This window comes from Macaca fascicularis, chromosome 10, assembly GCF_037993035.2.
Source record: "Macaca fascicularis isolate 582-1 chromosome 10, T2T-MFA8v1.1".
NCBI lineage: Eukaryota > Metazoa > Chordata > Mammalia > Primates > Cercopithecidae > Macaca > Macaca fascicularis.
The window spans coordinates 102427393-102440700 of record NC_088384.1 but is presented as its reverse complement, the minus strand read 5'-3'; the positions used below and the strand labels follow the sequence as shown (position 1 = coordinate 102440700).

The window sequence follows — 13308 nt, the reverse complement described above, 5'->3', positions numbered from 1 at the left end:
TTTTAAATCCACAGACCAAAGTGGTACAGAAAAGATATAGATAACTATAGATTGGTTTTGGCATACTAATAACTCCCTGATTGATCCCACAAACATTTATTTAGCAACTCCTAAGCAGTGTGAGAAAACTAGTTCTGCCTCAGGTTTGGATGTCCACAGAAGGGCCTCTGTGAGCTATCCACAGAGTAGTAACCTTCTCCAAGGAGCAGATGGCACATATGTTGTCCCTGGCCTCCTAGTCCCGGGCTGCACGCCAGCTGATGGAGAGGACCCAGTCATCCAACATGGAGACCCGGCTGGATGCCATGAAGGAGCTGGCCAAGCTCTCTGCCGACGTGACTTTCGCTACTGAGTTCATCAACATGGATGGCATCATTGTGCTGACAAGGCTCGTGGAAAGTGGAACCAAGCTCTTGTCCCAGTGAGTATGACTAAGGTCTCGTTCCAAGGACTTTGATAATTTACTACATCCCACAGGGCATCCTAGTCTCATTTCCCTTGAGTCAAATAAGGAGTTTTTTTAATATCACCTGCATACAGAGCAGTGTGCCAAGCACTAGAGTCCATACCGAGAGACAGAATTCCATATTGTGGTTCTAAATCGTGTAGTCTATTTGGGCTCTCACAAATAATAGTACAAAACAGTACTGTGCCAAGTGAGCAGTAAAAATAGGGGCTAGAGAAGTCAGGAGGAGAGCGGTCAGGTGGTGACAGACCTGTTAATTGCCGGAAATGATTGGTCCGATGAGGGTTAGCGAGCAGATGCTCCAGTATCTCCCAGGTATCTGTTTGTAATCATCCCCTGCTCCTCCCTCTCCAGTCACCTCCCATCCCATACAAACACACACACACACACACACACAGGCCTTCCTTTGTGTTTACCACAGGTTTCAACCTACCCATTCACCATCACCCTGCCACACTTTTGCACAGGGAGGAAGAGACCAGAACTTTGTGATACCCACAAGCATCTTCATCATACCTCAGAGTTGACATGCATGTGGTGGGCAGCTGTGCCTTATGAGCAGCAGTCAGTAAACTGGTGCTTGGAGCCTAACCTGCCGAAGAGGGAATCAGAAATCTTCTCAGCCCATAGATCAACTATTGAAATTTTCAGCCAAATTGAGTAACTAATCAGAGATATTTGTTTTACATATTGGATCTTCCAGGTGTACTGAAGTCCTGAAGCCTTCAGCTGTCATCAGCACTCACATAGTTCTACAGTCTCCCGAGAGTGCAGGGTTAGACTGGCCTTAGTTTCTCTCTCTTTAGCCTGAGGATAATACCTTGCAGTATTATTGTGAGAAGTATTGTTAATGAGAATGCGTCTGAACATGCTTTGTAAATAGGAATATTATCTGTTAATTCTAGAGCACTGTACAGATATATAAAGGATTAAATGTATAAGGAGAAGAGAAAACATTTTAATCCTTATTCTCTACCAGCACAAGAATAAGAGCTTTGCATACATCATCATCTTGCCCTCTCTACAACCCTGCGAGGTTAACGCTGTGAGACTAATTTGATTTTACAGAGGAAGAAATTGAATTTTGAAAAGATAAAATTTGCTTGGTTAGTAAGGTGGACAGGAACTGAACCCATCTCTTGCACTCTACTGCCTCTTGGCCCAAAGGTTAACATGGCATGTACGCTTCCTTAGGTTCCCCCGACAGGTGTTGGAGTTTGACAAAGGTCCAATGTCTTCTTTGGTCTTGGGAAATAGATAAGGGATTCTGTGTCTCTGGGATGAAGCATATGGAGATAGAAGATCTAATTACCCAGCAGCACTTTTTTTCTTTTCTTTTTTTTTTTTTGCAGCGATAGATACCTGGGCTGAATCTGCTCTACATCTGGCTAGGTGTGCACACAGGCACTTACAGTTACAGTTGCATCGACTGATTTCCCATGGGGTGTTCACATTAAAATTCATCTTTTTTGTGGCTGCCCTCACACCTGTGTTTCCCAATCTGAATCCTTGTCTATTTTGTGTGTGTGTTGCACGTGTCTCAGCTACAGTGAAATGCTGGCATTCACCCTGACTGCCTTCCTAGAGCTCATGGACCATGGCATTGTCTCCTGGGACATGGTTTCAATCACCTTTATTAAGCAGGTGAGGCCTCCAATATTCTATCTTTCTTTCCTCCCTCAGCTGCCAGTTCACAGGGCTTAAGGGGAGATACAGGCAATATCGCCATTCTGGTGAGACCAGCTTTATATCCCCCGGGGCCAGATTTTTCATCCTCAAGCTCTGGTCTTCTGTGGCTTCTGAAAGATTTGCATTTTGTTATACTCTCAGGGCCTGCACTGAGATGGAACTGAACCGTCAGAACTAAATATGATCAGAGTAGAATTAGATCGTCAGTGAGACTGGGAATAAAGCCAGCCAGTCAACCAGTACTAGCCCTGAGTCTTTTGACCGACTTCCTGAGCTCTCTCTTCTCTTTGTATAAAAAAAAAAAAAAAAAAAGTACATTTCATTTGTAATTCTGCCTTCTATTTACAAATCTGCAAGGTAGCCTGTTTGGATTGTCAGACTAAGCTCAGTGGGTAAGAGGGGTGACTTCTGGTTTTACCCTCCTTTCTTTTACACAAAGGAGCAGTGTCAATTCAGAAAACTGAACTAAAACCAATGAATAATATTCTATCTGCTGCCCTAGAGCTTCACCTATCATTGGCTTAGGACATTGGGACTCCCCGACACTGGACACAAGTGAAATGACCACGTGTCAAGGATATTATAATGAGGACTGAGAAGAAGGATTAGAGGAAAAGGCTTCAAGGTCCTTTCTACCTCTCAGAAGTCTAAGTGTGTTTAGGGAGAATGTGTGTCAGTGGAGGTACATGGAGATAAAATGAGATCCCAGTATCAGTAAAATTCTCTGCTTTTGTATACCACTTTCTCAAGCTGGAACCCTTATTTTGATAAAAAGAATTAAGCTTTTAGATTCTGAAGAATCACGATTAAGTGGATACTATAATCTGAGATTAAGGTATCCATGCCAAGGGAATCCCTGGCACATTGGCCAGGGTAGCTATAAACCAGATACCACTATCCACCTAGCAACAGCTGCCCAAATGTGAAGCAGAGAGAGCTTCAAGGGCTAGCATCAGATGCTTATCTTCTATCTTTCTTGGGCCCTGAGCTTCTCAATTGATGTACCATCTCTGGGTCTAGATTGCAGGGTATGTGAGCCAGCCCATGGTGGATGTGTCAATCCTTCAGAGGTCCCTGGCCATTCTGGAGAGCATGGTCTTGAACAGCCAGAGCCTGTATCAGAAGATAGCCGAGGAAATCACCGTGGGACAGCTCATCTCACACCTCCAGGTGTGAGTAAAAGACCCTACACCTCCCTCCCTTCACTTGTATGTCTTCTTCTCTCCTCTTATTTTAAGTCTTCCAATCCTACTCTGCTTTGCTTATATTCCAAGCTGCTGATTGGCTTCTACATTCATTCATCACCTCTTCCACACTCCTGCCAGAATTTCTCCCATCATTCAGACCTGATCATGTCATGCTCCTGCCTAACATCCTCTGTAACTCTCTCTGCCCCTTAGGTTAAAATGAAGATTTTCCCAGTCTTCCCATACTACCCTGGTACCAGGCAAAATTACATGCTTTCTCCCACATGGGCCCAATAGTCTCTGTTTGTACCTATGATAATTGGATAAAATACTGGATTTTTATTATCTGTTGCCCATTTTGAACATAGAGCCCCCTGGAAACAGACCAATCGTTGTATCCCCTGTTTTGATTTAAGTAGAGGCTCAATTAGTACTTGTTGAATGAATGCTCACTGAACTGATGATGCGCTGTGGGTGATTTGTAAGAAGTATCACACAGGGCGTGAGTTTGGAATATCAGTTCAAATCCAGGCTCTTGTGCATACTGGGTCACTGCCATCAGCAAGTAACCTAGTCTCTTCTGGCCTCAGTTTCTTCATCTCTAGAATAGGTTAATCATCTTCACCTCTCACCCTGTGACGATCAAAGGAGATTTTTAAAAGGTCCAGCATAGTGGCCAGTATGGGTTAGGTATTCAGTAAATTCAGGGACTTTTTTCCTTTGTTTGTTAGGACTCTTATCACATCCTAAAACATTTTGCCAGATATTGAGACCATATGACAAATGAACCTATTGGAGTAATGTTTCTCCCATCTCCGTTGTTTTTACTTCACTTCCAACCAACCTACACCATGTAAGGAAGCTGGACTTTGCAAAACAGCAGTGGCACTCCTGCTGATTCTCTTCTGACTGTTGCTCACTTCTGTCTTTTTGGACATTGTCAGAATGTTGCCAGAATCCCCCACCAGTTCAAGGGGAAGTCATAGCTCCCAGATTTGGGAGTTTATAGTGGCCCTGTCTTCGCTCAGCTATGCTCCCAACTTGCTTCTCCCCACTAATCCAAGTAAACAGAAAGCACAATTATTTCTTTGCAACTCTGATTTCTCCTTATCACTTTTTTTTTTTTGAGACGGAGTCTCGAGTCTCGCTGTCACCCAGGCTGGAGTGCAGTGGTCGGATCTCAGCTCACTGCAAGCTCTGCCTCCCGGGTTCACGCCATTCTCCTGCCTCAGCCTCCTGAGTAGCTGGGACTACAGGCGCCCGCCACCTCGCCCGGCTAATTTTTTTTTGTATTTTTAGTAGAGACGGGATTTCACCGTGTTAGCCAGGGTGGTCTCGATCACCTGACCTCGTGATCTGCCCGTCTCAGCCTCCCAAAGTGCTGGGATTACAGGCTTGAGCCACTGCGCCCGGCCTCTCCTTGTCACTTTTAAGGAATTTTCAGCCTCAGCTTTCTTTGCTTTTCTTTTTTGAGACAGGCTCTCACTCTGTCGCCCAGGCTGGAGCACAGTGGCATGATCATAACTCACTGCAGGCTCAGGCGATCCTCCCCATCTCAGCCTCCCGAGTAGCTGGAATCACAGGCACACTCCATCACACCTGGCTAGTTTTTTTTTTTTCATTTTTGTAGAGACAAGGTCTTGCCGTGTTGTCCAGACTGGTCTCAAACTGTTGGGCTCAAGCAGTCCTCCCACCCCAGCCTCCTGAGTAGCTGGGACTACAGGTGTGAGCCACCATGCTTGGTCTAGCCTCAGCTTTCATACCCAGTGAGCCACCAAGGTTGATTAAGGTGAGAGGGACATTATAAACTCCAGATAGAGAATTCTGATCTTCCTGTAACCTCACATCTACCTCGCTGTTTTTTTTTGTCTCTGAATTCAAGTGGCCCCAGTTGCCTCCCGAGGGATGATAGGGGAACATGGCGTTTCATAGGGGCCAATCATGAATACTTTCAGCCCACAGCTGTTACCAGAACTTGTATTTGGGCTGAGGAACACTTAGTGCCCTCTGTTAGACTCCCTGGGTACCATGTGACTAACCAGGAAGCCTGTCAGACCCTCTGGAAAGACAGCCACAGAATGCACCCAAGACATGGCAGGTGGAGATGTCAAGTACCAGGATTGTAAGATTCCAGAGAATGATTGTAGTTATTTTGTTTGTTCATAATAAAAGAAGTTTACAGTCAAAGACTTTAAAAATACAGAAAAACCCAAAAAGTAAATTATTTGCCCATTATTTCACCTCCAGACATACCCACTGTTAAACATTAAATTGAATGTCCCTTCAGTATTTTTAACAAAATCGGGATCTCATTATATATACTATGTGGACCTTGTTTTTTTTAGCTGAATAATATATCTTGAACATTTCTCCATGTCAAAGATTTTTCTAAAAGGGTAGTTCTGAGTCTTTTTTGAAACCTAGACACCTTTGAAAATCTGGTAACAAGTATGTACTCTCACCAGTTTGGAAAAAAATACCACTTAGTTAGCAAACTGAATAGAACAATTTCTGTATCATTCCTGGAGTTCACAAACACTCTAAGCCCATCCCTGAATCCCAGGTTGAGAATCTTGACCCTAAAACATGACTTTTAATAACTACTTAAGATTCTCATATGTATAAACAGTTAGCTAATGTGATCATTTGGATTACTTCCCATTGTTTTTTAAGTAGTACTTTAATGAAACGCCTTATCAGTAAATCTTGCACAGCTCTCTGATTACTGTCTTAGGATAAATTCCTATTAGTGAAATTGCTGGGTCAAGAGCATGATCACTTTGCTTATAATCTGTGAGTGATTGTTTTAAACCATCTCTAAGCATCATCTTGCTGTTCAGTCTTCTAATCTCCCTCTGCCTTCTTTCTCCATTGACACAGCTCCAACCAGGAGATTCAGACCTACGCCATTGCACTGATTAATGCACTCTTTCTGAAGGCTCCTGAAGACAAGAGACAGGTCTGTGGCTGCCTTTTCATATTTTTCATCTGGGCTTTTCTGAGAGAATTCTCACCCCATGTACTCTTTGCTGTGCAGGAAGCACAAATCCAGCCATTTTCCCAAGAGTCCTTCTTCCTAGCCATCTGGTCTGGAGCCCAGCAGGGTGGCTTTGCTAAGGAAGACCCAGGGAAGAACTATGAGGGGAAACCAGCTGGGTCTTAGATGAGAGCAGGGCCCTTCAAACTTTTTCCTCTAAAGGGCCAGAGAATAAATATGTTTGACTTTATGGGCCATACTCAACCTTGCCATTGTAGCCAAAAGCAGCCTCAGCCAGTAGGTAAATGAATGGGTATGGCTGTCTTCCAATAAAATCTTATTTACAAAAACAGGCAACAAGCCTAATATGGCCATAGTTTGCCAAGTCTTGGGTTACAGGATCAAGAATAAGGAAGAGGAGACCCTGTGGGTAAAGGGGTCCAATATGAATGGGACTTTGCACTAAGTTTTATGTTTAAAGGTTCTCTGGATGCAGATTCTAAACATCTTCCTTCCCCTGTTCATTGACTGTGACATTATGTAGATAGCTCTGCCTCTGTGAACCTTAGTTTCCTCACCTGTCATATGGGAGCAACAACGTCTGCCTTGTTTACCTCACAAGGATGTCTGAGGAAAAACAAGATCCCTGTTTCACAAATGAGGAAACTAAGAATCAGCTAGGTGGTGGAACAAGCACTGACCTAAGAGTCAAGGGGCCTGGACCAAGTATTCTCCCTGCTGCTGGCTGGGCAAGTGTTTGTAACCTCTTTGGGTCTCGGTTTCTCTTTCTGTAAAATGAAGGGGCCAGTTTAAATGATCTCTGACAGCCCTGCCAACACTAACATTCTAGATTTTGCTGAGAAAAGCCTAAGTGGTGTTAAAAGTAAGACATTTTCGTTTTCTGACAATCTCATGGGCTCAGTAAGATGAAATCCAAGTGGGATCATGTATGTACCTAGCCCTTGGTAGATTCTAGAGGGAAGACCAGAAGCATCTGTGGTTCTGTCTGTCCTTGTCTTTCTTGGATGGCTTGGCTCTGTTAATCTGCCTTCCCGGTCCTTGTTTGAATGTAAGCTGAAAGCTCATTCTGTCTGCTTCTCTCTGTGCTTTTGCTTTCTGCCGGCAGGACAAGCACCTTAATCCTCTAGACCTGCCTGTCACTGTAAGTAGCACCGCCATGTGGAAAGGGCCCCGGCTCTTCCAGGTGGGGAAGTCAAAGCTGGGCAAGAAGCTCATAGTCTGATCTAGATGTTCAGGGCATGCCAAGACCCAGGGAAAGGTTGTGTGCCGTGAATCTCCTTTGTCAGGACACTTAGGGAAGTACTGCAGATTAGAGTCACAGAAAGGATTAAGGGGGTACCTGCCCCAGGGAGTGTGGCCCCAGCCTTCCTTTATAACTTGCCTTTGCATGGGTCTGTGGTTCAACTAGGGAAGACCAGACTCAGAAACAGCTTGTGACTTTGATCTAGACAATACCATGGATGCGTCACCTTCTTACTTGCTTTAGTGGAAGAGAAAAGGTATCCATGCCCTTTTTGGACTCTTACTAGACCGTAGGAATCTGAAAAGGTTTAGACAATCGACAAAAGGGAATTTGGATGCTCATTTCTTCGTTATAGGGAGCTTTAGAGAGGTCAGCTTTGCGAGGAGATGAAAGGGGATAAATGCCTCCCCCTGACACCACAGAGAAGCTTTTGGTCTAAGACCTTTATATTCTAGCTGCAGACCACTGTCAATTACCCACTTTGTGAGTTGTCCACAGCAAGATTTAATCTCAGTCGACTTCCTATAGTTACCAAAGAAGTTTCTAGGCCACTGTCCTCCTCTGCTAGCCAGTATGTATTCAGTGAATGCAAAGTAAAATTAATTTAATGTTCCTGGCAGCATCAGCCATTTGGAATATGGCTAGAAATCCAGAAGTGTGAGAGAGGGGCCTTTAAGCTCTGAGAAAAATGACACAGAGCTCACAGATACTACTCCATAGGAGAGGTGTGACAGCTCCCTCAGGCCCACTGATTTAGGATTCTCTATAAAATTAAATGAAAGCAGCAGTTTAGAAAATGAAGTCATAGTAATTAACATTAGGAAGAAGTGATGGTAGACACTGGAAGGAGTAGACAAGAATTATGAAAAGCTGCCAGAAAAATTAAAGGCATTGTAATCTGGGACCATTTTGTTTATGGGAAAATAGCTTCACATCTCAATAGCTCCTCAGGGTATCACAGTGTCACAAACACAATACAGAATAATCACTGTTGTTCTTTTTGATGAAGCTGACTCCTTAGCAGTGATTAAATTATCACTGTAGTCACTTCAGAAGTAAAGATATATATATATATAAAAAATATAGCTTTAAAAGATTTGCATAAGAATGGTTAAAATAATGGTTCTGAGAGAACCGTTAAAGCTTTGCTCCCTGGAAGATTCATTTATGTAGGATACTTGATTTCCGGGGGGGGGGGGGTGCTAAATAAATAAATAAAGCATAACTATCAAAATCTGGATCAAATATTATAAAAAAGGTGAGCCTGTTATAAAAAATTACCCAAAACACCGGACCTATTGTTCTCTAATCCAGTTAGAACTGAATCCTAGACTACTTACTGTTGTAGAGTGTCCAGGCCCCAGCCGTCTGCTGTAGGGTGGGAGGGGGTTGCTGGACCAAAGCTCTTCCAAAGTTTGGAGTCAGTGCTTCACTAGAGTTCCTTCTAGCCTTAGCGGTGGAGTCTGCCTGGCATGATGCATGTGGCTTGGAAACCATCACGCTGCTGTGTGTCCACGTGCAATGTCCTTGTGACACAAGTGTCTCATCTTCAAGCAGTCCACATCTCTCTTTGAAGACAGTGCAGTTGATTGTGCCATTAGGAAGGGAAATCCTATTTGAATTAATTTGCACTCACAGAAATAGGGAATGTTTCAGAGTGTGAAATACATTTCATGGTCAGTGGATTGTCATTCATTCACCCACTTTTCATTTGGGAGGAAAAAAATTTAAGAAAGCCAAAAAGGCTCAGAATTACGACATCACCTTCCTCTCGAAGTAGTCACAGGTATGTGCCTGCCACCCTGCCTTATATTTGCTTATTTTCCTCCATAGGATATGGCCAATGCATTTGCACAGAAGCATCTCCGGTCTATAATCCTGAATGTGAGTTCCCAGAACACGGTGTATTTTGCTACTATTTTGTTACTATTAATCGCAATTATTACTGTTATTGTTATTATATTATTATTGAAATTATTAATGAGTGAGGAGGACACACAGAGGAACCTTATCAATAAGTAAATACCTCTCGAACCGTAGAGCTTTTTCCTGTGATCCTCTGTGAGCAGAGTTGCCTCTAGGCGGCCATCTCACCAGCAATTGCAGTGACTCCAGAGAGGGACCAAGGCCAGCTCTACTGTTTGTTGCCCTGCAACTCCAGAATTTTTATCCAGAGGGAATATGTTTAAAAAGGCACAAACAGGGAAAATAACTCATCCAGCTGACACTGATTAAAAACCTGAATTGTGGCCGGGCGCGGTGGCTCAAGCCTGTAATCCCAGCACTTTGGGAGGCCGAGACGGGCGGATCACGAGGTCAGGAGATCGAGACCATCCTGGCTAACACGGTGAAACCCCGTCTCTACTAAAAAATGCAAAAAACTAGCCGGGCGAGGTGGCGGGCGCCTGTAGTCCCAGCTACTTGGGAGGCTGAGGCAGGAGAATGGCATAAACCCGGGAGGCAGAGCTTGCAGTGAGCTGAGATCCGGCCACTGCACTCCAGCCGGGGCGACAGAGCCAGACTCCGTCCCAAAAAAAAAAAAAAACAAAAAAAACCTGACTTGTGTATGGCACTGACAGGACTAAGTAAGCAAGTGTATTTGCTCTCAAAGACCTTCTGGCCCAGTAGGAAAGACTAGTGATCATAGTGCAGTGTGATCCCGGTTTGTGGTCTAGGAAAGGATGGAGGAGGAGCAGTGAGTTCTGCCTTGAAGAAGAGTGTTTCCGGAAACTTTTAGAGGAATGTCTTCAGGTGAGCCTTGGAGGATGAGTAGGCAGACCGAGAATAACAGAAATTTCAGCCAGAGGGTAGCCAGAACCCAGAAGGAGGGTGTGATTAGGCACAGAGCAAGGAGCAAGTGGGTGAGGAGGCTAGAGAGGTAGCGAGGACCAGATCAGGAAAGGTTAGTCTCATTCCTAAGGACAGCTGAGGGCATATAATTAAGCTGGTGAAATAACCAGACCAGATTTGCATTTTAGAAAGAGCACATGAAAGACATGTATTTGCTAAGGGGTGCCTGAGGGAGGAGAGCAGAGCAGGAGTTGGCAGGGGGATCTGGAAAGAAGTGTAAATCCCTGTTACCACCTGTAGGGTGGAGTAGGGCCGATGTTGGGAGGTGAGGCCGGTCGGAGTGGAGGAGGAGAGCCAAGGATCTGAATTAAAAGGAGGCAACTTTGGTCAGGTGTGGTGGTTCACACCTGTAATCCCAGCACTTTGGGAGGCCGAGGCGGGTGGATTGCCTGAGGTCAGGAGTTCAAGACCAGCCTGACCAACATGGTGAAACCTGGTCTCTACTAAAAATACAAAAATTAGCTGGGCGTGGTGGCAGGTGCCTGTAATCCCAGCTACTCAGGAGGCTAAGGCAGGAGAATCGCTTGAACCCGGGAGGTGGAGGTTGCAGTGAGCCGAGATGGGGCCGTTGCACTCTAGCCTGGGCAACAAGAGCGAAACTCCGTCTCAAAAAACAAGTAGGCAACTTTATCAATTGTCAGAAACAAGGGAAACCTGGGAGACCACAGTGAAGGGAATAAAATGAAAAATTAGAAGTCAAGTGTAAGACTTAAGCTAAACATGGACTTTGGAGTCTGCCATTTTTCAATCTTTGATCTTGAGCATTTCACATAACTTCTCTGGACTTCAGTTTGCTCATCTGGATATGAGGACTAAGTGAGGTAATGTACATACCACGCCTAGCAGGGTGTCTGGCACTCAGTAGGCACTCTGCTCATATTGGCAGAACAGGATGCAGAGGTGACAGGATTGAAGAAGTAAGCTCTGAGCACTTGTGAAGCTGAGCAGTCAGCTGCTCTAAACATGCAGAGTCTGCCAGACTTCACCTTGCAGAACCAGCTTCTCCCTGCTGGCTGCTTCCCTGGTCACACCCAGCTACCAACCTGGCAGGAGGGGCCCCAAGCCCACAGGAGTACACAGGTTCCCACACATTCCTGTCTACACTCCTCAGCAGCTGTCCTGGTCACCCTCTTCTGCATGTGTGGGGATGAGAGTGCCCTTCTGAGGGAAATTTAATTATATTTGAGACTTAAAATTTAATCGTGTTAGAAGTTCAACTCATTTCTGGACAAACCTTGTGAACAAGTAAAGATTTCACTATAGAAGGCAGTTCAGCTTCAGGACTCAGGACTTAAGTGGCCTGGCAGGAAATGGCTAATGCATGGTCTAATGCATGGTCACTGCAGTCCAGAGACTTCACTGAGTCAAGCCAGAGAACTAAGACACTGAGATACTTGACAGTCAAGTGAGACTTCAGGTAAAACCTCAAACTGTCACTCATCAAACTGGAGCTGTACTTCTTTAAGCCATTGATGCTAGGATAATTAATTACCTTCCTGCCCTGATGTTTCTTAAGTTTGAGAAAGAGGATTAAAGAGAATGATTTCCACCTCTATTCAAAGCTGTTTTATAAATTAGGGAGAAAAGTGAAGAGAGAGGAATAGGATAGACAGGGAGATAGAGGGAACAGTAGAGAAGAAAAGCCTCAGAGTGAGGCAAAGGAAGAGGTATGGAGGGGAAAAGAAGTGGCGATGGCAGTGAAGAACCCCTGGCCATAAGAGAAACTGGGGGGAGTGGGAAGGAAGGGAAGTTACGGGGCAGGGGGCACAGAGCAGAGAACAAGAGAGTAAGGCTGGGGAGATGAAAGAAACAGTGAGACTTAGCTAAGAAGAGCGATCTCACGCTTAAGAGACAGAGGGCGTGCCTGTGACAGGGCAGGAGCTAGAGGACAGGACATGGTCACCGATTCAGAGGGAGGGAGGGATGCAGGCAGAGGCCTAACTCCAGCATGTTAGCACATGCTATGGAAGTGCTGTCCACAATGGTGGCCACTAGTCATGTGTGGTACTTTAAATAAGTCTGTTGTGACTGAGGACCTAATTTGTAATTTTAATTTCATTTTAATTTAAATATCCATATGTGGCTCATGGCTGCTGTATTAGGAAGTGTAGATCTAGAGAAACAGCTAGAAAAAGGAGAGACCACTGGAGTCACAGTAGGGGAAGAGGTCTAGAGCAGGACCATCCAGTGGACACAGAACCCAAACCATGCACATGATTTTAAACGTTTTAGTAGCAGCATGAAAAAGGAATAGGGAAATTCAGTTCAGTAATATATTTTTTTGAACCCATGATATCCAAAACGTTACCATTTCAACAAGTAATAAATGTGAAATATTACTAATAAGACATTTTACATTTTCTTTTTTCCTACTAAGGCTTCAAGATCTGGTATGCATTTACACTCACAGCACCTCTCAGTTTGGCCTAACCACATTTCATGGGCCTGGTGGCTACCAAACTGGACCTCACAGGTCTAAAGAGATTGATCTAGAGTCAGAGCAAACTCTAGGGAGAGCTGATCCAAAGTTAGAGGAAGCTTTAAAAAGATACTGAGTCAGATACCTGCCTAAAGTCAGAGTGCTCCAGAGCATTGCTATTCAGTAGAACTCTGTTAATGGAAGTGTTCCATATCTGCATCGCTGTAGCCGCAGCCACGGTGACTACTGAGCACTTAAAATGTGGCTGGTGCAACTAAGGAACCAAATTTTCAACTTAAATTTGTTTTAACTGATTTAAATGCAAATAGCCGCATATGGCTAGTGGCTGCTATACTGGACAGCACAGCCCTAAAGACAGGGCTACTGAGTAGGGAAATTGAAGGACATAGTGGTGGTACATGTGGGAAATGGGGGAGAGTCTCATTTCGGCAAGAA

At 44.5% G+C, this 13308-nt stretch overlaps 1 protein-coding gene across 13 annotated transcripts in view; it reads left to right on the top strand.

Moving 5' to 3' along the window:
- Positions 1-13308, top strand: part of ELMO2 (engulfment and cell motility 2) — a 67624-nt gene that overhangs the window by 43804 nt on the left and 10512 nt on the right. For 7 of the 13 annotated variants that reach the window (XM_065523226.2, XM_065523227.2, XM_065523228.2 and 4 more), the window contains 6 exons: positions 240-421; positions 2011-2110; positions 3176-3327; positions 6223-6301; positions 7446-7481; positions 9417-9467. In XM_065523226.2, coding sequence (XP_065379298.1) covers positions 240-421; positions 2011-2110; positions 3176-3327; positions 6223-6301; positions 7446-7481; positions 9417-9467 — 600 coding nt within the window. The remainder of the gene's footprint in view (positions 1-239; positions 422-2010; positions 2111-3175; positions 3328-6222; positions 6302-7445; positions 7482-9416; positions 9468-13308) is intronic. The other 6 variants (XM_074005427.1, XM_074005425.1, XM_074005423.1 and 3 more) reach the window with 1 other exon arrangement.